This window comes from Chrysemys picta, chromosome 20 (assembly GCF_011386835.1).
Source record: "Chrysemys picta bellii isolate R12L10 chromosome 20, ASM1138683v2, whole genome shotgun sequence".
In the NCBI taxonomy this organism is placed as follows: domain Eukaryota; kingdom Metazoa; phylum Chordata; order Testudines; family Emydidae; genus Chrysemys; species Chrysemys picta.
The window spans coordinates 19,099,634-19,122,356 of NC_088810.1; the positions used below are offsets into that span (position 1 = coordinate 19,099,634).

General features: G+C 47.4%; 1 protein-coding gene across 1 annotated transcript in view; it reads right to left on the reverse strand.

Moving 5' to 3' along the window:
• VPS45 (vacuolar protein sorting 45 homolog) overlaps positions 1 to 13,867 on the reverse strand; it is a 52,293-nt gene extending 38,426 nt beyond the window's left edge. The window contains exons 1-10 of the mRNA XM_005293649.5: positions 13,583 to 13,867; positions 12,738 to 12,872; positions 10,344 to 10,404; positions 8,417 to 8,496; positions 7,822 to 7,890; positions 6,480 to 6,617; positions 5,939 to 6,049; positions 3,404 to 3,538; positions 2,886 to 2,999; positions 1,926 to 2,093 (exon numbers count right to left, since the gene is read on the reverse strand). Of these exons, the coding sequence (XP_005293706.1) occupies positions 1,926 to 2,093; positions 2,886 to 2,999; positions 3,404 to 3,538; positions 5,939 to 6,049; positions 6,480 to 6,617; positions 7,822 to 7,890; positions 8,417 to 8,496; positions 10,344 to 10,404; positions 12,738 to 12,872; positions 13,583 to 13,675 (1,104 nt within the window). The 5' untranslated portion in view covers positions 13,676 to 13,867. The remainder of the gene's footprint in view (positions 1 to 1,925; positions 2,094 to 2,885; positions 3,000 to 3,403; positions 3,539 to 5,938; positions 6,050 to 6,479; positions 6,618 to 7,821; positions 7,891 to 8,416; positions 8,497 to 10,343; positions 10,405 to 12,737; positions 12,873 to 13,582) is intronic.
• Between the last annotated feature and the right edge of the window lie 8,856 nt (positions 13,868 to 22,723).

A 22,723-nucleotide genomic window follows, 5' to 3' on the forward strand; every position in this document is an offset into this window, starting at 1 on the left:
GTTTTTTTCCTAATATAATCTAAATTCCTAATTTAAATCTCCCTTGCTGCAGATTAAGCCCACTACTTCTTGTCTTCTCCTCAGGAGACATGGAGAACAATTGATCACTGTCTTCTTGAGAAGTCTTCAAATATGTTAAGGACTGTTATCAGGTCTCCCTCAGTCTTCTCTTCTCAAGACTAAACATGTCTAGTTTTTTTTAATCTTTCTTCAGAGATCAAGTTTTCTAAACCTTTTCTCATTTCTGTGGCTCTCCTCTGGACTCTCTCCAGTTTGTCCACATCCCTCTTACAGAGCGGCGCCCAGAACTGGACACAGTACTCCAGCTGAGACTTCACCAGTGCCGAGCAGAGTGGGACAATGACCTCCCGCAGCTTACATACAACACTCCCGCTAATACACCCCAGAATATTAGCCTTTTCCACAACACCATCACATTTTTGACTTGTATTCAATTTGTGATGCACTATAATCCCCAGGTCCTTTTCAGCGGTACTTCCAACTAGCCAATTATTCCCTATTTGTAGCTGTGCATTTCATTTTTTTTTCTCTCTAAGTGTAGTATTTTGCACTTATCTTTACTGAATTTCAGACCAATTCTCCAATTTGTTAATGAAAAATCTCTTGATTTTGTCTTAAGTCATTTCCTTGTGGCTTTGGAAACCCAAACACAGAAGCATGGTGCTAGTCCAGGAGAATCAATGGGACCTTAGTCAGTTGCAATTCTGTAGCTGGACCCCATAGATCACGTGCAGCCTCATGGACACCACTGGGGCTTTTCATGGACAGAGGGTTCCACCCAAATGGGAGTTCATTGTGTCATAGAGGCCTGCGAATCCTACTGTGAAACTGACTAATCTAGTCACCTGCAAAATGTGTGTGCGCGCACGTGTTCACTCGCACAGAGCTCATTGCATGATCCCGGCCTGCAAACCACAATGTGAAACCAACCAGTCTAGTTAGGTCAAAGTACCACGCACACCTACAGTGCTATAGAAGCAATCTCGGTTTCACATGTGAAGGCGAGTGAAGTGCAAAATGCGAGCAAACAGCCCAAATGAGGAAAAGAAAACTGTCAGAATCCTTTCTATTCTAATCATCCTCTGGAGTATTAGTAACCCAGGGAAGGACTGCTACTGACAGCGTCCCTTTTTAATCAACTATGCATGGGGCATTCATCAGATGACTAATTTTAAGTCAAGGCAACTGACACTTCTCTCACCACCTGCTTTACGTGAACATAGCAAATCATACATGCCCTTGCTCACACTTAGCAACTGTCTCAAAAGGAGCTCAGAAGCGACCCCCAGGGATTGAGAAATAACATTCTTGTCTCTAGCCTAGTAAATGTGACGTGGGACTCGCACTCCAAAAATATACATGCCCAATAAGGACGCTTGGGCATAGCTGTCACAGAGTGAACACCAATAGGAATAGTTGGAGCGCTAGCAAAATCAACCCAAGTCCCCCAGCAAAGCACCCCTACTAGCGTCTGTAAGCACCAAAGGTCCCACCATAGAGGGATGCTCAAATTTCATCCGACCGATGGCTGCACTGGCAACTTGCCATGAGACGGGGGCTGCACATGATGAACAGACAGGCGAAGGATAGTTGTATTCCAGGGTCCTACTCTTCAGGCATGATTCAGACGCTCCCCAAATATAGCAACAGAGCATGTTCAACTGATTGGGGCTTGCAAACTGTGACAACCATTTGTGTTAGTTATCATTACTCAGGATTCATTCCCGTCTGAATTATATGGATGGCAGTGGAGAAGCTAGTTCTACCATCCGAGGTCCCAGCCCCGTAGGCTCCACGTGCACAACTCCCACTGACGTTAGCACTAGTTCCACAAGCAGAAGGGCTGCAGGATCCACCCTGCTGGAAACAGATAAAGGAGGTTTGGTTTCTGGGCTTTGGGTTACCTGGTGAGCACTGGAGTGGTCATTCTGGCAGGCCAGTTCCTGCTCGACCTCCGACACCTCCAGCAGGTTCCGCTCGCTGGCCAGCCGGGAGAGCTCCCCCACCACAGTCACATGCTTCGATACCGTGCCCGACATCTTCTTGAACTGCGGGTAGTTCTCCACAAACGCCTGCAACGGGGAAGTTGAAACTCAAACCTCTTGAAAACGGCGAGCAGAATATAGTAACCAAGACTTGCACCGGGTTTGCATCAGTGCATTTCCACTGGCTTCAGTGGAACTTACCTCCTGATGTACACCGGCCTGATGAGATCAGTGCTGCAGGGCGGGTACTCCAGGTCTCCCCAGAGAATCTCTGCATGGTGTGCCCTGCAGGGGAGCTCTGCAGCTGGAAGGAATCTTTACAGGGAGCAGCTGCTCTCAGCAGCTCACTCTCTTGGCGTCCGGAGGGTTTCCTAGTGGAAATCCACCCAGGTGTTGCTGCTACTTCAAATCCTGAACCCTGGCAGACTGGGGGCTGGAGAAGCCCCCGTTGCATGGTTCATTGGAGGTGGGTGGCTGTGCTGAAGAGGATCTTATTAAGCAGGGAGGAGGGTGCAGGCGCAGAGTACTGGGATAAAAACAAGGAGTCTGGTGGCACCTTAAAGACTAACAGATTTATTTGGGCATAAGCTTTCGTGGGTAAAAACCTCACTTCTTCGGCTGCATAGTACTGGGATAGTTATTTGTGTTGCAGTAGCACCTAGAAACTCTAGTCCTTGACCAGGACCCCGTTGTGCGAGGGCTGTACAAACCAACACAGCCCAGAGAGACGGCTTCCACCCCCAGGAGCCTACATGCCACAGAAGACTGAGTCACCAGTATCAGAGCACGAAGCAGGGATGTGGTAAACGCTGGTGATTTGCAATGTCCTGCAGTGGATTGTTTCTAAGATGCCTGGTCAATCACATATGTCCTCTTTACCTTCATATCCGCTATGGACTCCAGCTTCTGCTGCTCCTTCGGTTTCCTCCGCTGGAAATCCTCCATTAGGTTCTTGATATTGCTCCCGATCTCTGCAAAGTTCAGGTACATGTTCTGTGGACGACAGACAGGGGGATGGTAGGGAAGGCGGCTCCCAGGAGAGCGGGTCTCTTTGGAAATCACCGCCCCCAGCTCCCAAAGCTCGAAGAGGGTCTATTGCATACTCCCATGCTGCGCTCTGAGGGCGAGCGACGAGCTCTGGGATACAAAATGGTTTCATTTAGGCAATATGAATGGGCACTAAAGCCCGCCTGGGACACTGCTTGCTTAGAATTATGAATTTACCTGGGACATCGGTCATCATCATCATCATCATCTACAAATGGGGAAACTGAGGCACAGAGCAGGGACAGATCCTGCCAAGGTCACATAGCGACTCAGTGGCAGAATCAGGAATAGAACCCCCAATTTAGACCGCCTGAGAGCTCTCCCTCCCATCACAGCACCCAGCTACCTACGTTGGCGTAAAACTCGTCGTTCTCAGCAGACAGAACCACCTCCCTGAGATCCTTGCTGATGCCGGGTACTCGAGAGAGGTCGATTCGGTTGTTGTTAATCCCCAGCAGCTCATGGACCATGGCCTGGTACGTCCACTAAGAAGGGTTGGGGGGTGGCGGGGAAGGAGAGACAAACATTTGACTTAAATCACAACCAATTTAAATCAAGACTAAAATATAAAGGACCTAATTTGTATTTACAGTAAGGCCCCTTTATACCACTCTGACATATAAGGGCCCACCTCCATGGCAGCTGGGAGCGGGCTGTTAGCTCATGTAGACGTACCTGTTCTAGCTGCGCTCTAGCCAGCTTGCTAAAAATTGCAGTGAGGACGCTGCGACGTGGGAGGCAGGGTGCTGCAGCCCACGCTGAAGCCTGTCCCATGGCACTCGCTCACTGCTATTTTTAGCGAGCTAGCAAGAGTAGAGCTAGCATGGAACGTCTACACGAGCGGCCATGCGCAAGTAATCGGACCCCAAGGAGACCCTTAAAGTGAATTATGGTTGTACCTACTTTAAAGCACCTCTGCACTGCCAGAGACGTAGCGTAAATGAGAATCAAGACCAACGTTTTTTAAAACGAAACTGACAACATTCCCGATGCCTTACACCTTGTAAACTGGAAACTCCCCAGGCCGACTGCCAGCATCTTGTAACAGATATCACATTTATTATTGCTGATAAGTTAGCACCTGGGGCCCCCAATCCAGGATCAGGGCCCCACTGGACTGACACCCAGGAACACAGTCACGGCTCCGGACAGCTTGTTGTATTTGTATTCAAAAGCAACCCATGTACAGCAAAGTAAAGACACCAAGACGTGACAATGGGGGATTAATATTCCTGTTGGAACCCATTTGCTTACTACTGTCATCTCTGCCCGTGAACAGGAGTGTATTTTTGGCTGCAGAGCCACTGCTCTTACAAGCTGTACCGTCTCCCGCTTGCTCTTCTGCAGGAGGAGGAGGAGGAGGAATGTGTGGTTTTGGAGATCAGTGCGTTATATATTTAGCCCGAGAAGCCTAATGTTATCGGAAGGGAAGTTTGCGAGCTGATCAAAGCGTTGACACGTTTGCCACCCCATTTACTCTCATCTGAATCTCTGCCCTGGGTCTAAAGAAGTCTCTGTACCACAGGTAACGTTCTCCTGGGACCTCTCCTGCCTGCAGTCCTTAGCCCTACAAACCAGGGCTCCACTGGGCTTCTGACACTGCCAGATCACTCTGGTCGATGAGCCAGAAGGGCCCAGGGCAGTAGAGAAATTCTTCCCTACCTTTTGATCTGAGTAGCAGATGAAGTCACCCTACAGGCACATTTAGCATCTAGTGGGAGGGGGGGCGGGAAGCTGTCTACGTGCTGAACGAGCACAGGAATGTGTCTAGAGAGACCTTTAGAATCCAGCTACGCTAAACACAACTGCATCAGGGACCAGGTTACTCCCACATTCCATAACTAGTGCATGTCCCAGGCTTTAGGTGACAGAGTCCCATCTATGCTACAAACTGGAACAGCAGGAGTGGGCCAAGGAGTAGCCGTGCTGTAACCAGGTCTCCCGACACAGTTGTGTTTGTAGCATAGATGGGGCCTTACCGGTAAAAGGGGAGGTCAGTCTCCATGGCCCGCTCAGTCCTTGGCCTCTCTGCTAAAGTTCAGTGCCAGCGGTGATGGTGGCTTTTGTGGCTGGGGCATTGGCCTGTTGAACTGGACTGAGACTCAATGAATTGATTTTACACAGGCCGAAGAGGCTAAGCGTTTACTGCCCTCACTGACCTGTGCTGGATTTAAATCAGTGCCCATGCAGGGAACAGAGGCTCCTTTCCCAAACCACTGAACCATCCAGTCACCTGAGAAAATTCCCCCGGCCAGAAGGAGAAAAAGTACTGGATGAAAACTGAAGAGATGTTTCAGCTCCCAGCGTGTGTCCCACCATCAATCCAGATGCCCTGGCTGCCCTGTGAGAAAGCATTGCTCTAGAGACAGCTATTACCCACCCATCAGGCCGACTGGCGCCCGAACACATCCAGATGAAATCAAAGGAGACAAATAATGGGCTGTTCGATGCCAAAGTCTGCAGCACAGCCACGGTACTGCTCAAAAACCCACCACCCGCCACACAATCCATGCTAGTGCTCATCCATAACGCAGCAGGGAGAACACGCTGATGCAAGGTCATTTGATAGATGTGCTGCCAAGGAGGCGCTGCAAATAATCCGTTAAGAGGGGCACGGCTAAGACGTTTAGGACCTGCATTTAAAGCGTGTTTTACGATACACAAATGGCTGGCGTTTCCGGAGGCCACCTGGATCTGGCGATGCTGAAAACTAGGCCAGAGACGGTGAGAATTTTTTTAAGGAAGTGCTTTACTTTAAATCTTTCCCTTGAGTGCTCTGAACCAAACCCCAGGACCCTGAGCTAGTGCCAGAGCGCCATGGGCACTTCAGCATCCCACGTTCCCATCCTCCCCATCACTTCCAGCCGAGCAAGAGCTACTTTCACCTGGTTCAGAAGTGGGGTGATGGCATCATCAGACCGGTCCAGAATAAGCAGTAACGGAGGAACTTCGGTGCGCCGGAAATCAAACAGCTCGTATTCTTTAGTAATCACTTGCTGGAGGAGAGAAAGGCAGATAAGTCAGTCAGTCCTAACTGCAGAGGGGAAGAATTCCCTACAGCCTGGGTGCTAGGCAGTGAGAAGCAAACAGAGAGCGCAAGAGAGAGTGTGCTGTTATAAGTAAGCACTGCTAATGGAATACCTTGCATTTTGCCAGGGTTCTCAAAACGCTGGACAAGAATCTATTCGTTAATCTCCACAACACCCCTAAGAGTTGGGGGAACAAGCATTCTACCTGTTCCACAGATGGGGAAACTGAGGCACAGAAAAGGGAAGCGACCTGCCAAGGTCATGCAGCAGATCAGTGGCACAGCCAGGAATCTCAAAAAACAGCCCCCAAAAGAATATTTTTCTCCTCTTAAACGCTGCAGATTTGTGACAGGAAGTACAAGTAGATTGCCAGGATCAGTGCAGGGCAATTCCATACCTTGACGCATTCAGCGAGCCTCTTTGCAGGATCAGAGGAGAGCTGGTAACGAATCATGGGGCACTTCTTCAGAGACAGGAGCAAAGCGGTCAGCCCTTGGGCTGTTCTGGACAGCTGGGCCAGGTCCCAGCTGCGACCCTGAAAATGAAGAATACTTTTGATTCCTGGCAACTGCGTCAGGAAAGAGGGACCGCAGCCACCATTTGCTGAAGCAGCTGCTAATTTGGGGTGTCGTGGTTTTTGGGGTGCTCAACCTGAGGCCAGATTTTCAGAGGTCCTGAGCAATCCAAACTGAAGTCAAAGGAAGCCGAAGGTGCTGATACCTCGGAGTTCAGGATGAAGGGGGTCTCAAATTGAGTGTCCAAAATGTGATACACAACACAAATTAATGGATGCTTTTCAAAGCTATCTAGTCATATATACAGTTCCCAGAGCCTATATTCAAAGGCAGAGCAGCAGCACTATTAGATATTTACTGGACACAGCAAAAAAAAAAAAAAAAAAAAAAAAAAAGTATTTAGGATTAATTAATTTGGATCTTCTGAAGAATTTTATTTCAAAGGTGTCACACAGGCCTCAACCCTGCTGTTTTTGCTTGTGTATAATCTCTGTCGATTTCAATGGGAGTTCTTCCTGAGTGAGGACTGCTGGAGGAACATAGGAATTGCCAGACTGAAGGTCCATCTAGCCCAGTGTCCTGTCTCAGACAGTGGCCAGCACCAGGTGATTTAGAGGAAGGCACAAGAAACCCACATTAGGAATCATCCTGACCTCTACTGGCTTATACCCTGAAGCATGAGGTTTTATAAGCATGAGGACCTTAGTATTTTCTTAATTGACTTCTCTCTCTTTCAGGTTCCTTGCCTCCTCCAGGAAATGATCTAGGAGGTTTCCAAGTAGCCCTATGTGCATCTTCACTCATTCTTTCTGCTTGGTCGTTGCCTTATGGAATGGCTTTGAACGGTTTCTTATTGAAACCGTCCAGGCGGCTGCACAGAAGACAAGCTCCGTGACACTTGAGAGATGAAGGTGTTGGCTTGACAGCTGTGGGGTTTGAAGTCCACAGAGCAGGTGCAACATGGGCAGCAATTCAGGCTCAAAGTAACCCATCCCTGCCCCTCAGGGAGTCCATTTAACACTAAGGGGGAGGACGATCTACATAGCACCTCCAATCCATCGCCTTTCATTTATTGACAAAGTGATCCGCTCCACAGTAAGGGCTGCTAGCTAGAACATCCTAGCTTCCCAGGGTGTCCAGTTAGTTGTGACCATGTTCTGGTGTCCTTTAATCCCAGCTATCAACCAAACTGAGACCCTAGAGGAGCATTAGCCTTTTCCATACCTGGCAGCAGCCCAGGAGGTTGAGGGAAAACACGTGTGGATTCACGGCAATATAATCTCCGTAGAACTCCTGCCAAGAAACACAAGTAAATACAGTTAGCGTCCCACCAACACTTACACCTCCTATGCGAGCAAATGTTTCAACACCAGCAATTCAGCCCGAACACCTGAACAGAGGGACACGTCCTTAAAGTTGTAAGTGATTCACAGCCCCACTGACTCACAGCGTCCTCACTCCTCCCCCTACAACTCTCAGAGTTCCTATCTCTGCTGGCATTTCCACTCTGTTCCCGATATATGGCTTTTACTCCACCTTTTGCGTGTATGCCTGTCAGTCACCGCTATGGGAGACACGTACCAACCCTGCTATGGCAGAGGAGCTCTGGCAGCTTGGGGCAGATTATTTTTAGACAGTGTGTACATTCTTCTAGCCCTAAATTGCTGCATAGTGTTGTTGTGCGTGTACTGTTCAACGGCTGCTGAGGTTATTCCCCAGAGGTGGCTGCAGTGACAAGTATATGTAGCCTGTTGATCAGTTCTGAAAGTACTTTGCGATGGGGAGAGTCATGTAAAATATTAAATAATATTACACACACCTGAATTTCCGCCACAACTTCCTGCTCGTCAGCCTCAGCCAGTGACTTTACATCACTCTTACTGATCACGTTACTGAAATCTGAAAGGAGACACGCGAGACACAGCAGGTCAATAATGGCGGTGATAATTATTGTAACCCGATTTCCCCCACACGAACATCACGTGATGATTCAGGGTGCTGGGTTGATGGCCATGGAGACTGAAGCTTTCCTGTGTTTAGACACAGAGCGGGTACAGCATGGATAGTGGCACAGGATGTTTCCTCTTTATGTTGCTCCCAATCTAACATGTGTCCAGCTAGGGCACTTTGAACTACAGCAGCAGCACCAAGCCCATGATATACTCAGTAAAATCAATAACAGCATCTCTTGCAACGTGTTTGTACAGCACCCAGCACAATGTGGCCTCGATCTCAGCTGGGGCATCTAGGCACCACGGTGTTCATTTATTTCTAATCTGTATTGAGCCACCATCACCTTTTACTGCATTTTTTTCAATCTAGACAAGTGTTTCTTCTCCGGCTTCATTGTGTTCGTACAGATCAACAATGACATCTAGTGGCTGGTTGAGCCCACTCCCATGAATCTCACAAGGCAGAAAGAAAAAGGGTTGGGAACCTGTTTTTTCAAGAGAATTTAAACCCAATACTAAGTGTGACTAGAAGTTCTAGAATTACACAGCATGAACACAATACTTGAGAAACACCAGGCTGGGCCAGTAGTCAGTGAAAGGTTCCGTCTAGTTGTTCTAGGCACCCATGGACCAATACATTCCACTAAATTCTAACCTTGGCTCTGGTTCAAATCCAAAGTGAAATAATGTCACTCTCTCAGCCTACCTACCTCAGTTTCCCCATCTGTAATATAGGGATGGAAATGGCCTACTTTTCCCGCCGGTGGGAGGTTAAATTCACGCCTGTAAAGTGTTGTGAAGATGTAAAGCCCTAGGAGTGTGAAGTGTTATTGCTGGTTGTGGAATATACTGCCAACTGGGGTCAGCGTTCATGTTGTCAGCCCACTCCCTCAATCCTAGGGCAGCCGGTTTGGTCGTGTCAGAGAAGAGAAAATGCCGAGGAAGAGGACAAGAATCTCTCATAATTTTACAAGAGACTGCTCTGCACAGCTTATGAGCATTGCTGATGTGGGCAGCTGAGAACGAGATCTGGTTGTAAGATTGTGGTACTAGGAATCACAACCCCTGGACGCTGTTTCTGAACATGACACGTGCTTCTTGTGTGACCTTCCAGTAAGCGGATTCACCTTTCTGTGTCTCAGTTCTCCCACTGGAGAATAAGAGCGACCCACTGCCCAATTGCTTTGAGATCCTTGGATGAAAGAACTTTGAAGGACAATGCATTTTTCAGTGCCCGAAGTAAAGCCTGGAAGGACGAGTAGCTCAGCATGAGGTTACTTGGAGGGGGGAGAGGAGGGACATATTGCAAAAAACTCAAGACTAGTGGCACGCAGGAGGGGAAGTAACATCCAAGGGCTTGTGTCTATGTAATGCTTTAACTATATGGTTTCAAACCAGTCTAATTGAAGTGGTACAACCCCCTAGTGTGGGCACAGTTATACTGGTGCTTAAACTAGTATAGCTTATTCCCATCAATTGGGGGGGGGGGGAGGGAATATGCTAACCCTGTATAAAGTTCATTTATGGTATAGCTGTATCTATACTTAGGGTTGTACAGATTTGACTCTCTTGATAAAATGGAAACAAAAACAACCCACACCAAAAGAGTTAAATTGGTACAAAAATCTCTATGTAGATCAGGCGTTCCCGAGGTGAGACTGAGCATCAGAAGGCTACTGAATGAGTACAGAAACAAGGACTTTAAGAATGCTTCACATTTAGAAGAAAATATTTGCATTATATCAGAGTCTGCCTAGAGGGTCTGAAATACTTGGTGAACCAGGACATACGTACAAATATAATAGATGCTGTACTTGGGCCTCCGTAGCTCCTGAATGAGGTATTCCACATTCTCCTGGATAAGAGGAAAACCCAGACGGAGAAAAATCAGAAAATGTCCCAATAATTATGCAATAGGTGATTAGACTAATGCTTCTAAGCTGGCAGCACTCTGGACCTGATTCTGCAAATCACTGTGCTCTTGCTAAAAATCACTGGAGGCCAGGGTTTTGCAGCAGCACCACCATTCTGGGCGCACTCAATACCGGAGCCGGGTGGAAATTGGTTTGCCGGTCCTTTGAATATTTTCAAGATATTGAGAATTTTTCCCCTCCCGAATCAGGACAAAAAGCCAAAATTCTGAGAATCTTCCCAAACTGAAATTCCAGGGGAAAAAAAAAATTCAGTTTGGGGCAATTGAAATGGACTTTCAAACTATAATTCGCTTCAATTTTTTAATGGAGGCATTTCAACCTGGGATTTTTCATTGAAACTAGTCAAAACTAAATGTTTCAACAATTTCTAAACTTATTTTTCAAAAAAATTGCAAGTAAGAGAATTCATCAAAACTGACCCTTCACTGCTAAAGGTTTTGGTTTTGACTAATTGGCATTTTCAGATCAAAAAAGTTTGAAAAAACCAGCTCTTCTCAATATTTAAGGATTTGCTCCGGCAAGAGGCCAGACTGGAATTCTCCTCACTCGTAGAAGAGGGAAAATCTACAGGAAGGATCTCCCTGCATGCAGCCCTGGACGCAGCTGACTTGGGGTACGTCTATACTACCCGCCGGATTGGGGATCGATTTATCTAGACGCGATAAGTCGTCTAGACGCGATAAATCGATCCCAAAATCAACACCCGTATCCACCTCGGCAGGAGGAGTAAGCGGAGTTGACAGGGGAGCCGCGGCGGTCGACTCGCCACCATGAGGACAGCCAGGTAAGTCGAACTAAGATACTTCGACCTCAGCTACACGAATAGCGTAGCTGAAGTTGCGTATCTTAGTTCGACCCCCGCCGCAGCTAGTGTAGCCCAGGCCTTGGCTGCTAGGCCCATGTCCTCCACAGTGGCCATGCATCAGAGCTCGTGGCTCCAATCCTCTGGCCTCCCTCAGAAGGTACAAACCCTCCAGGACCCGCCCTTTGAGGCTTGACTATCGGCCTGATTTTCAAAGGAACTCACGGCCAGATTTCCATGTGCTCAGCGCCACAACTGGAACCAAATTTTCAAGAGGTCCCATTTAGGCACCTAAAGCGGGGCCAGATTCTCCTGAATCCTCAGTAGCTTCCAGGGACACAGTTAAGAGCAGATTTTCAAGAGTTCAGCCCCTGATATGACTGACTGCTGAGCTCATCTGAAAAACTGGCCATTTATTTACAGCCTGGCTCGGAACTGGGCTCTTTTCAATATTCTGACCTACATTTGTGCTAAGCAGTATTAATAAGAAAGAAAAATTAAGCCATGAGGCAGATGTCTCTCTCCCTCTGGGAATTAGACATGGGAAAAAGCCTACAGGATCATTGAACCCATCCTGCAAGTTCAGCAGACAGACCCCCAGCTACTACAGTGAGTATTATAGACACGTATTATAGACTAAATAAATGTGCCATTTTGCATGGTGGGTCGTGACCCACAAAATTCTGTTTCATAAGAATACTGCTCCAACATGATGCCACCTCTCACAATTCTGCATTTTTCTTACAGCCCCAGCTCCTGGAGTCATGTGACTACATGAAAATTCCATTATCAATTAAAAGAAAAGAAGGAAAGAGTAAGGTTCTATCCCCTTGTGGTTGAAGAAAATAGCTTGAAAGCATGAACCTTACAGGATCTAAAATCAGATGTTCAAACATCAATCATGATATTTTTCCATTTTGAGTTAGCAATACTACTCCAAATCCAAAGTTCCTTCAACTTAGACTAAAGGCTGAGCATTCTCAGTAAGAAGTTACAGGGAATTGTTGGTGGCTTTCATTATCTAATTTATTTCATGAATGAAATAGTTTTCATCTTTGCAAAAACTACCAGGAAATTTACCAGCCCAGGTACAACATCAACTTGCCCACACTGTATAATGGGGCCATTTAGGGGTTGGGGGGAGAAGGGGAGGATTAAAGGTTTTTGTTTGTTTGTTTAATTATTCACTCCAGGAAAGTGGACAAGGTAAAGTTTGTACAGCTATCAAACTAAGGCATTGATTGTGAAACACAAACTTGTTCTTAATTTTATACACATTAGACGTCCTGATGAATTCATTGGCACTGCTCAGAAGCATAACTCTAAGCATGTGGGAAAGTATTTGCAGGATCAGAGCCTTAGATACCAGCATTATCTGCTCAACTTGTACATAGGACCGGGGCAGAACAAATGCCAATGCAGACAGCAGTTGCTTTTACAAAAGAAGCTTACCTTTGTCGGTCGCAAAAAACAGATTGCTTTCAAGTGTTTCATAGTCTCTCTGTTCAAAGAATCGATGCGCTCAAAGAGGTAAACTTCCTTCTGAAGGATTTCTGACTGTGTATACACCATGCTCACGATACTGGTCTGCAGGGAGAAAGAAGGAGAAGCCAAGTTATGCTGGACTTGCTGGGGCAGGCTCATGAGATACTGAGACAAGGGAGTGTTGACTAATGGTTAGTGCACAGGATTGGGAGTCAGGCTTCCTGGGTTCATTCCCCCTGGCTCTGCCGCTGATTTGCTGTGTGACCCTGGATAGATCATTTCACCTCTTGTACCTCAGTTTCCCTGGATAGTTCATTGCAATTTTATGTCAATATGCAGGTGTGCGGCAGCCCTCGGTGCACTGGGCTAACACTGCAAAGCATGGTCTCCGCAGTGTTCATGGAGCGGGCGCGGCAGAAGATTTATTGGTGTTTGAGAGCAGCCATCTCACACCATTCCTTGATACCCCATTCTCCAACCTCCTCCTCGTCCCACTAAGGATACAGAGCAGAACTGCTTGCAGCCTGCTCCCTCGTCCAGCACTGGCGGGATACTCCCCCAGGAGCAAATTGCTTAGGAAAGGACACCAAGTCTGCAAATTATTAGAGCCAAGATGAGGAAAGAAGGAGGGTCTAGGAAGCCATACGCTCCCTCTACTCCCTGGGCAGGGCATGCACACCATCACAAGAGGAAGATTGCAGCCTGTGGTCGGGGTAAAAGCCAGTGTGACCCCAATAGCTCACGAAAGACAAAATGACAGAGGCAGTAGGAGATGCCATTGTAAATACAGAAGCCATAGCGGCCTAGCTCACCGTTTCTTTATCCATCAGGAGGACCTTCATCCCAGGCCCGCTGTCTTCAATCATCTTGGACACATATTGCTTCACTGCAAAGACCACGTTCATTTTTGCAAGCGATTGGCTTTCCCCTCCCCGTCCCTTCTGCAGTGGGTAATACTAGACTAGGCACGGAGCAACCAACTCCTCCTTTCTCCTGTGCAGCCAGTTGCTTCCTTCCTTGTTTCCTCCTATTGCAGCACTGGGAGTTGTAGTTCACAAGGCGGAGGAATGTACTGCCAGGCAACACCCATCCTCTTTCGTAGGAAGGGGTTGCAACTACAACTCCCAGCAGCCTCAGCATAAATGCAGTCAGTTTCCTGCAGCGTGGGTGTGTTTTCAATGTACTTTACGCTGTGGAGCTGTCAAGTCTTTCTCCTGTGGAAGGGGGAATACCCCACTGGGGATTCATTTTGGAACAGTGCTTAAAGGAGCACCCTCTTGCAATGAAGCATTTTCCTGCAGGATTCCCTGAGATGCAGCAAATCACCCTCAATGTTGTTATCACTGCTTGACACCTGGGGAGATTTTGTTCCCTTTTGCCCCTGCAGATCATCAGGAGCTAAACTTTATTTAGGCTGCAAAGAAAACCTTCCAAACAAACAGTGCGGAGGCTGTTGCAGCCATTGAACGACAAGACAAACAGTTGCACAGAATCCCAAATGACAATTCTCCCACAACCCTTAATTCTATTTATTTTTGGCCTAAAGCTCTAGCCTGAACCCTGAGAGCCTGCACAATTTTGACGCTCAACCTGCGAGAAAACAAGGGCATGCCTAAGACCTGGAGAGAGGAAAAAAGAGCTGGGTTATGCTATGGACAATTGCAGACCTCATTAAAGCTGATGGGTGGGCTAACCACCCTTCTTTCAGGAGCAATTAAACGCCCCTTTGGATAGTGATAGCTGGAAATGGTGGGAAGCCACATCCCAAGACAATGGGCTGCATGGCAAGGATGACGGAAACTTTCCTGGGGAAAGATTGCAAACACTGGGGCTAGGCGTTGCAGTGGGTCTGTGTATGAAAGGCAGAAAGCAAGAGACGCTGTGATGAGCGTGGCCCTGGGACAAAGCCAAGAGACGGAGGTTCTTTTGGACACAGGGAAAAGCAGACCTACATTTCTGAGCAAGGAAACTGCCTGCTATTGTTTGTTTCTATTGTGTTTAGGGAAACAAGACTTTGTGTACGTTCTTTGTAAATAAACAGGATAGCACCAAAGAAATATCTGACTCCTAATTTCTCCTCTTGACAGAAACAATCTGCCAAAGTCCCAAATATTGACTAGGTGCTTGGGCCAAAGGGGGTTGTGTAAAGGTTGAGCAACAACCTTGAACTTCTGTTGACTCACACTGAGGAGAGTAAAACCCCCCATATGCTGCTCCTGCCCCCCCAGTGTCAAGCCCCCTGACTGCTCCTGCCCCCCCGTGCCAATCCTCCCAGCTGCTTCTGCACCCCCGCAGTGCCAAGCCCCCCTACGCTGCTCCTGCCCCCCCATGCCAACCCCCTCTGCTGCTCTTGAGCACACACCCCAGTGCCAAGTTCTATAAGCCAAATTTGGCCTGAAAGCTCAAAATTTGGGGCACTTGGGGGTATAACTGAGGGCAGCCTTTGGCTGTACGGATCATCTCTCAGATGGAGGGCAGCAGTCAACTGTGCCACATGCTGACAATAACGGTGTGAATTTCTGCCAAGAATAAATGGGCAACCCCCTCTCCGCTAATGAAACCACAAGATCTTAGAGATACAGGACCTCTCCTTAAGGCCCCTCCCCCCCGTACACTCAATTTACCCCCCACTGGGGAAAGATGGAGGGGGTGGGGTGTAAGTCTGAGTCATATTTTGCCGTAGAAAGGAATCCCCTGTGAAATACTGGAATTAAAAGGGTCCGTTTCCAAATGCTGTGTCAGTTTGAAGGTGCCATGGCCGAGTTATTTGGTTTCCTGGCTGCTGGCTGCAGCGTCTTCTGCCCAGTTTAGAGCTTCAGAACAATCGTTCCTCTGCTGACCATTTTGTTTGGCTTTGTGCAGGAAACGCTGGTTGTTGCCTCGGAGCCTTGGGCAGGGCTGACCTGAAAGGGCTTCACTGCACCCGCAGTGCCAACCTGCCCTCCACCCTGCCCCATTCAGCTACCCAAGTGAGCCAGCTCCCAGTAGGGATGCTCCATTAGCTGCTCCTGCCCTCAATGTGCCATTTTCTCCCCCAGCTCTTCCTATGCCACCAGTTGCTTGTGCCCCACAGTGTGCCATTCCCCTTCATGCTTGCTCCTGTGTTCCCAGGGTCATGCCCTCTCCAGGCTGCACCTGCGCCCCCAGTGCCAATCCCCCCAAGTGTTCTTATCCTCCCCCTAATACCTAGTCTTTCCCCCGTTTCAGTCCCTCCCAGCTGTTCCTGTCCTCCCCTGCAGTGCTAATCCCCCAGCCCCAAAGGCTGCTTCTGCCCCCAGAGGCCAATTCGCACGCATGCCACTCCTGCCTGCCCTGCAATGCCAATCCCCCCACAGGCTGCTCCTCCCTGCCCCCTCAATGCCAATCCCCTACCCTCCCAGGCTTCTCCTGTCCTCGCCTGGCAGTGCCAATCCCCCCTGCTTCTCCTGCCCCCCCCGTGCCAATCCCCCGCAGTGCCAAGCCTCCCCAACGCTACTCTTGCACTTCCCCCCTGTGCCAAGCCCCCCCATAGGCTGCTCCTGCCCCCCAGTGCCAAACCCCCCAACTGCTCCTGCCCCCCAGTGCCAATCCTCCCTACTGCTCCTGCCCCCCAGTGCCAAGCCCCCCCATAGGCTGCTCCTGCCCCCCAGTGCCAACCCCCCGACTGCTCCTGCCCCCCAGTGCCAATCCTCCCTGCTGCTCCTGCCCCCCAGTGCCAATCCCCCGACTGCTCCTGCCCCCCAGTGCCAAGCCCCCCCATAGGCTGCTCCTGCCCCCCAGTGCCAAGCCCCCCCATAGGCTGCTCCTGCCCTCCCATGCAATCCCCCTTGCTGCTCCTGCCCCCCCATAGGCTGCTCCTGCCCCCCAGTGCCAACCCCCCGACTGCTCCTGCCCCCCAGTGCCAATCCTCCCTGCTGCTCCTGCCCCCCAGTGCCAAGCCCCCCCATAGGCTGCTCCTGCCCCCCAGTGCCAAGCCCCCCCATAGGCTGCTCCTGCCCTCCCATGCAATCCCCCTTGCTGCTCCTGCCCCCCCATAGGCTGCTCCTGCCCCCCAGTGCCAAGCCCTCCCCCCGCCCCAGCTACAGCCCCCTCCCCGCAGCGGCCTCGCGCTCCCCCCGTTCCAGCCCGGGCCGTTGGAACGCGCGGCTCGAGCGCGGAGCGGCCGTTGCAGACCGGGAGGCCGCCGCCAGGGCCGGGTGGGTGCGGGGCGGGGAGAGACAGGCCCGGGGGGTGGATATAGGGATTTTCACTGTGCACCCCAAGTCCCTGGGGTGCATGGGGGTGTCTGGGGAGCCCCCCAAATCCCTGGGGTGAATGAGGGAGCTGTGGGAAGCCCCCCAAGTCCCTGGGGTGCATGGGGGTGTCTGGGGAGCCCCCAAGTCCCTGGGGTGAATGAGGGAGCTGTGGGAAGCCCCCCAAGTCCCTGGGGTGCATGGGGGTGTCTGGGGAGCCCCCCAAGTCCATGGGGTGCATGGGGGTGTCTGGGGAGCCACCCAAGGCCCTGGGGTGCATGGGGGTGTCTGGGGAGCCCCCACATTCCTGGGGTGCCTGGTGGCTGTGGGGGTTTCACTATAACCCCAAATTCATGGGTGAATGGGGGAGCTGTTTGTGCCTCCCAAATTCATTGGGGGCATATGGGGAGCCCCTGAAATTCCTGGGGTGAGTGGGGCAGTGTGCGGGTTTCACTATAGCCCCCGGGAGATAACTAAAGTGGAGGTTGTGAGGGAGCCTTACTATAGCCCCTCAAATTCTTGGGGTGCAGTGGGGTTTTCCTTAAGCCACTCCCCAGATTCCTGGTTATGAATGGGGGGGGCTGTGAATGTTTTGCTGTGCCCCTCCCAAATCTCTGAGTGTGATTAAGGGGGAGATTGGGGATGTTTCATCCCCACCCATTACATGGGAGGAATTCGTGTGAGAGCCTCCCGTTGCCACCCCACAAATTACAGGGAGGTAAAGAAGGATGGGGTGGACTTTCTCTTACAGCGTCCTCCACCCCAAATTCCAGGATGAAGAGCAAGGGGGGGAATTGGGGTTCTCCCTTTAGCACCCCCTCCCCAAATTCGTGGGGAGTTCTGGTCATCTAGCTCATCTCCTGGAAAGTGAAGCTATGGGCTACCCCCACAAGTACTTATCCAAGGGTCCAGGAGGGTTTGTACATCCTGCACCAAAGCTGATCTGTGGATTTTGTTTTACTTAGCTCTTAGAAACAGACCTGATAGGGTATGAAGGTTAAAAATGGTAGCATCCCTACAAGGAAGGAATAACTGTAGATTGTAGCCTAAACTCATCTCTGTTTCTGATTTCAGGTTCCACTCTCAAAATGCCATTACTTGAAAAACATGGTACGTTCTAATCCTTGGATCTATTTATGTGAAGTGTCTCACACGGTAAGGTATGAGGCCAAAATGATAGTTGTTAAAAATCACTCTTCAGGAATGACAAAATAATCAGATCAACCTTTCCAATCAATAATTTATTTCCGACCTAATATTAGCCAACAAGCAACTACGGATGAGAATGTAAGGTCCAATTCTGCAAGGTGCTGAGCATCCTCAACTCCCACTGAAGGCAGTCTCAGAAGAGGTATTCAACATCTCAAAGGATCAGGCCCTTAAGAAGCCTTAGACCTGATTCTCCATTCACTCACGTTGTTGTAAATCAGGAATGATTGCATTTAAATCATTGGGGTTACATCAGTGTGAGTGAAATCCAAACTCAGGCCCTTGGCTACATAAGTCTCCAGGTCAGTCGAAAGACAAGTTTAAAACAAGCAGTTCATTATACTGCTAGGACTTAACATTGTTTTACTGCAAACTGCAGCCCTGCTCCCATAAATTGAGCCGCATGGGCAGATCTCTGTTCCCACATGGCGCCCCACTGAAGTGAATGTGAGGGTGCAGGGGTCCGCCTGCATTGAAAAACTTGCAGGATTGAGCCCTATATAGTTTTTGCTTTAAAGCCCTGGGTCTGTGTGACACTTATTCTGCTACTATTGTTATTCCTGATTATGACATTTTTGGAACAGGGCTATGATGTTCATTCAAGTCTAATAATATAATGCATGCATGTTTCATACAGAAAATGGTGAGCAGGTGCTGGTGAAAAATGAAACCTATTTGCAAATCTTGTAAGTACCTTTTCTGAGAAGCTGAGCTCTTTCATATGCTGTGCCTTTGTACTTCTAGTTCACTTTTTATTCTGTTTGATTTACACTTAATGTACATCAAAATACATTTAAAAACATGAATATAGTCTAAAATTCCTGTATTTTGTAGGAAAAATAAGGATCAGAGAAAGAGACTTGTCCATGAAATCTGTTCGTTTTTAGACAGCAGTCAGTCTGTAAGTAATACAAAACCAAAAAAAAAGATTTCTGAAGACATTTACATATGCGTTATTAATGTTCAGCCTGTGAAAACCAAGGTTCGTGTATGCAGCTGAGACTCTGTGAGGTCTGGTCCACACACTGTTTTCAGATTGGTATAACTATGTCTATTAGTCGTGTTGTGTTGTTTTTTTACTAATATAGTTATATTGTACAATCACTAGTGTGAATGCTCTTATACTAGTGTAAAGGTGCCTTATATTGCTATAACTTATTCCCCTTCCCATATGGAAGGGGAAGGAGCTATACTGGTGTAACTGTTAAAATAATAATAATAATTAATAATAAAGTAGTACAACTTCTGTGTGTAGGCAAGGCCTTCTTTTGCTAAAAATGACTCCTCTGTTCACCAGATAACACAACATAAACCAACAGAACCAGCAAGAAAGTAATTTTCCTACATGTGAAGGGACACAGTGCTCAAGCCAAAAAAGTCTCCTTCCCCATTCTCCTTCTGTAAACATGGCATATTCCACTTAGATGCACAGGGAGCGGATAGGAGAAGGGAATCCAATAGTATCTCCAGAGTGAGACAGACTGTAACAGTCTTAAAATCCCAGTTTATAGTTTGAACAACCAACTGAATCAGACGAGGGCACCTCAGTTGGGAGTCAGGGGGTGCTGAAGTTCCCTGCGATGGGGTCAAGGGATAGGAGGGGGAGTGAGGGGCGGTATTGAGAGCCAGCTCTTGGCTGGGAAGGTGGGTTCCAGGGATTGCAAACTTCTCCCAAGCCTGTTCCAGCACCTCTGGGTCCCATTCTCCACTCCCTACCTAGCCTGACCCGGGGTCCTGCGGCAACAGCTCCAGCCCCTGTGGATCTAGCTCTCCCCCCGCTGCCCTAGATGCATGCAAGTTTACACAGGGGTGGAGCTCCCACAATATTTCCATTGCAGGGGTGCTAGTCCCCCCTACTTCCCTTTGTTCCACCGCCCCTGACCTCGGTGTCACCTGTTCTCTGCCTGTGGCACACAACTGTTTAGTCTAACTCAAGTTATTGGGCTCAATAGAGGGGTAGCCGGGTGAAACTGAATGGCCCATGGTACACAGGAGGTCGGACAAGATGATCCAATGGTCCCTTTTGGTCATAAACTCTATGAAATCTGGATTTGTTTTTAACATGGCATGACTGTGTGTGTGACATTGAGGAAGGAGTAAACCTCACAACAGTCATTACATTTCTTTGCTGGCTTCATTTTTGTGATCCATCTGGGTAGTAACATTCTGCTAATTACATTATACTTTTAAAACAATGGCCCTGTTCCTGGAATATACTCTCTGTGTAGAATCCTGCTCTTGCATGGAGCACCAATGAAGTCATGTCACAGGATCAGAGCCTGTGTGATTACACTATTTATTAACCCAATGTGATTATCATATTTATTCAGCATCAGTAAACGAATTAACTTTCTTAAAGTTGTTTACAGCATATACCTAACTATAGAATTAAGAACAATATTACAGGTGTTTTAAAATTTGGCAAGTATATTGTAATAAGCCCTGAAAAAGCTGACATTAATTTCAAGAGCTACAAAGGTGACCCAGATGTTAAAATTTTCCCAACACAATTATTGATATATTTATTTTTCTTTCTTAGGTCCAAGAAATTGATGCTTTGAGGACAGAAAATAGGAAGCTAAAAAATGCGGTATATATTTTTACATAATATATTTCAATTTTTAAGTGGTTAAATGAATGACAGCTCTCTGCAGTTGCTCAGGGAATAATTACAGAAATCACTTTAGCTAATTCTGTTTTTTCAATATAGAGAGATTTCAATATTAATGTTTCTATATTTGTGCCTAATACCATTTTCATTCTGTTTCGTTTTCATTAGAACTCAAGGCTGCGTTATAAAACTAAAGGTACGTAATCTAAAAAGAACCTAGAAGTTTCCCAGCTGGATTAGAAACAGAAATTGAAGATGAAATGTGTGGGTTTGAAAAGGTTTAGATGCAAAATTATGGTAGAAAAATGATGAAAATGAAAAAATTGGATATGTATTTTAAAATTAACCACTGATAAAAATGAATTAGACTTTCAGGTATATACTCTGGCCAAAATGTTTAAACTTAGATGCCTTAAATTTAGCACCTAATATGTGTCCTGAGCTTCAGAGGTGCTGAGCACCCACATTTCACCTTTAAGTCAATAGAACTTTGCCTATAAATCCATGGGTAAGGTATGGCTGTCTTAGACCCCAATCCTGCAACATGTAGCATGTTGACAGAGGACTGCACCTGCATGGAACCACGTAGAAAACAACATGTTGCACACCACATTTTACAGGATCAGGCCTTAAATTGTTTGTGAACAGACTTAGTGAAAGACAAAAACGTCCACACACAAAAAAATTATCTGTGGAAAAATTTGCATAGATCTTTTAATGTTGGAAAATAATGGGGACTTGTACGGAGTTTGATAAACAGAACTTCACCGGGTTTTTTTGGTGGAAAAATTAATTACTCCTTTTTTCTCCCTTCTCTTCCTAGATTGGGCATTAAAGAAAGAAGAATATGAAAAGTAAGGTTGATGCACTAGCATTTTCTTACACAGGGTTTAAAATGGTCCACAACTGTGCTAAAATGTATTTGTTTTCAATAGCACTTCCAAATTTTGCAAAAGATGGATTCTTTCCTATCAGAGGTCATTTAGAAAAATCGGCTCACTTTTGTGCCTGTTTTGCATCTGAATTCCCCTTGAACCACAGTTTTTGCTTGTTTTCCTTTTTCCTACATGAGATGAAATTAAACAAATGCAAATTTAGGCTGAATAGCAGGAAAACTTCTCAACAATGTGTTCTGGTATACCATGGAACAACTAAGGCCATTGTTTAAGTCACTGAAAACTTGAAATGAGAAACCACTAGAGAACATAAGCCCATCTGACTTAATTGGGACTTAAGCACATGCTTAAAATTAAGAATGTCGTGAAGTGCTCTGATAAATTAGGGCCATTGGGAACATCTCTACATTGGCTGGGGTGAAATTCCCCCAGTACAGATGAGCCAGCTAAAGTTCTAGAGTGCATTTAAGCCCGTAGCATGAAACTTAAATGGACTTGTAATTCCGCTGCCCAGGGGTGAATGAATTTCAGCTAGATAAATAATTTTTTCCAACTTCTAGCTGCTATGATTTGAGGATAAACTGATGTCTTCATCAGTTTTGTAAGTTAAAATAGTTCTGGTGAGTGACACGTCTACTTGCATTTTGCTTTGTTTTCAAAGTGAGATTGAGAGGCTTTCTGGCGAGATATCTAATTACTTAAATGTCACCAATTTCTGGGTGAGTATATCTGTATTACTAACAGTTCTGGGGGAGGTGGTTGATGGGATTACCTCTCTGGAGTATGTTGTTGTGCTATCAGCTAGTGTGATATAAAAATAGTCAGACCCAAGAAAAAAAGCCCAGGGACATTAATTCTACCATTGATTGGAGTTCATTCCATTTGTTTAGCGGGATTAGAAGACTATCAGAGACAGAAAAAGTATGAATCCCAAAATGAAGCAAAGAAAGACCAATTATAAATCTTTGTTTTATCTCCTCTACCTGCATTAGGGAAACAGATGCAAGTGATGCATTTAGGAATGGA